Here is a 1667-nt window from a genome sequence, read left to right on the forward strand (position 1 = left end):
GATGCCCCAACGAGACTCACAGGCACCACATGGCGAGCCATGATCTCGTTGTCCTCCGACCACCTTCCCGTCATACTATCCATTGACCGCCTGAACGATTTTGTAGTCTCCGAGCGCCGTACATATGTCAACATCAAAAAGTCCAACTGGAACGGCTTCAGAGACTACGTGAAAACTCTCTTAGGTGCCCTACCAACTCCACCTGATGCTCGAACAGCCGAGCGCAAATTCCGCACGGTCTTAAACGTGGCAGCTGCCCGCTTCATCCCAGCCGGACGTATACCGGAGATTTGACCAGGCTTTCCGGCCGAAGCGGCAAGACCCGCTGACGTCCGAGACCGAACCAGGCGAACCAATCCCGACGATGCTAGCATCAATGATCTTAGCGCTGAGATCAAGCGCCTCGTAAACAACCCCATGCGGAACAAATGGTTGGAGCACCTCAAATCATGCAACCCTCAAGAGGGCGTAAGCAAGCTGTGGACTACAGTAAAGTCCCCCTCGAAACCGACGAAGTATAATGACCAAACAGCCGTCAAATTCGGCAACGAAATTCACACCGACTCCAAGAAGTGCGCGCGTGAATTTTGCCGACAGTTTATTGTACACCCTGCGAGGAGCATAACCCAACGCAGCATACTCCGCAAAGCTCACAACATCCGAGCAACTGACACACCACCAACATTCACGCCCAACGAAGTACAAGGCGCGATTCACAAGGCCAAGGCATCGAAATAAGTCGCCCAGATGGCATTTCCATGCTGATGCTAAAGCAATTGGATGCCCCGGGAGTCGAAAACCTCACAAAACTTTAAAACGCCTCTCTAGCCACACACACCATCCCAGAGATATGGAAAAACGGGAGAGTAGTCCCCCTGCAAAAACCTGGGAAGAACGCAGAGTTAGGTAAATCCTACAGGCCGATCACACTCTTCTCTCCGGGGACCAAAACCCCAGAAGCGCAACTCCTCCCGCAACCGACTCAACGCCTGCATCTTTCCTCACATTAGCACGGACTCAGGAAGCTACACAGCACCACGACTGCACTAAACACCGTCACAGCGCAAATAACTGACGGTTTAAACCAAAAGCGCTATTGCGCCCGCCCCATCTTAGTGGTACTTGACCTATCAAAGGCCTTCGAAACCGTCAATCATACAACACTTATAGAGGACATTATCTCGTCCTCCCTACCGCCGCACACAAAACGTTGGATTGTCAGTTACCTCTGCGGGAGGCAGTCATCTGTTGTATTCAGAAACAAAACATCAAAGCCGCTTAGGATTAAGCAAGGTGTACCACAAGGTGGGGTACTATCACCGATCCTGTTTAACCTATATCTAGCGAAACGCCCTCCTCCACCTCAGGGAGTCTCCTTAGTCTCATACGCGGATGACTGTTCCATCATGGCAAAAGGCAACAATATCGACAGCATGTGCACACAGCTCAACCGCTACCTCGAGGAGGTCTCCGAATTTTTCACAGCGTGCAGCTTACAAATCTCGGCCGCTAAGTCAACAGCTACACTCTTCACAACGTGGACAAAAGAGGAGAGCCTCGAACTGAACGTGTTTATTGGCGGAGTCAAGATTCCGACGGTCAACCATCCAAAGATACTACGCGTCACGTTCGACAGCCTCATGTCCTCAGCACACACCACCACTGTT

General features: G+C 51.5%; 1 protein-coding gene across 1 annotated transcript; it reads left to right on the forward strand.

Annotated features, from left to right (window-relative positions):
- Positions 1-543: 543 nt before the first annotated feature.
- On the forward strand, positions 544-1651 carry LOC118749989 (the record flags this gene model as incomplete). The annotated part of the gene is given in 1 exon segment (XM_036484732.1): positions 544-1651. A coding segment is annotated over 1 exon segment (195 nt), but the record flags the coding sequence as incomplete, so codon positions are not given.
- Between the last annotated feature and the right edge of the window lie 16 nt (positions 1652-1667).

This window comes from Rhagoletis pomonella, unplaced genomic scaffold, assembly GCF_013731165.1.
Source record: "Rhagoletis pomonella isolate Grant_MI unplaced genomic scaffold, Rhpom_1.0 Rhpom_scaffold_00104, whole genome shotgun sequence".
Lineage (NCBI taxonomy): Eukaryota > Metazoa > Arthropoda > Insecta > Diptera > Tephritidae > Rhagoletis > Rhagoletis pomonella.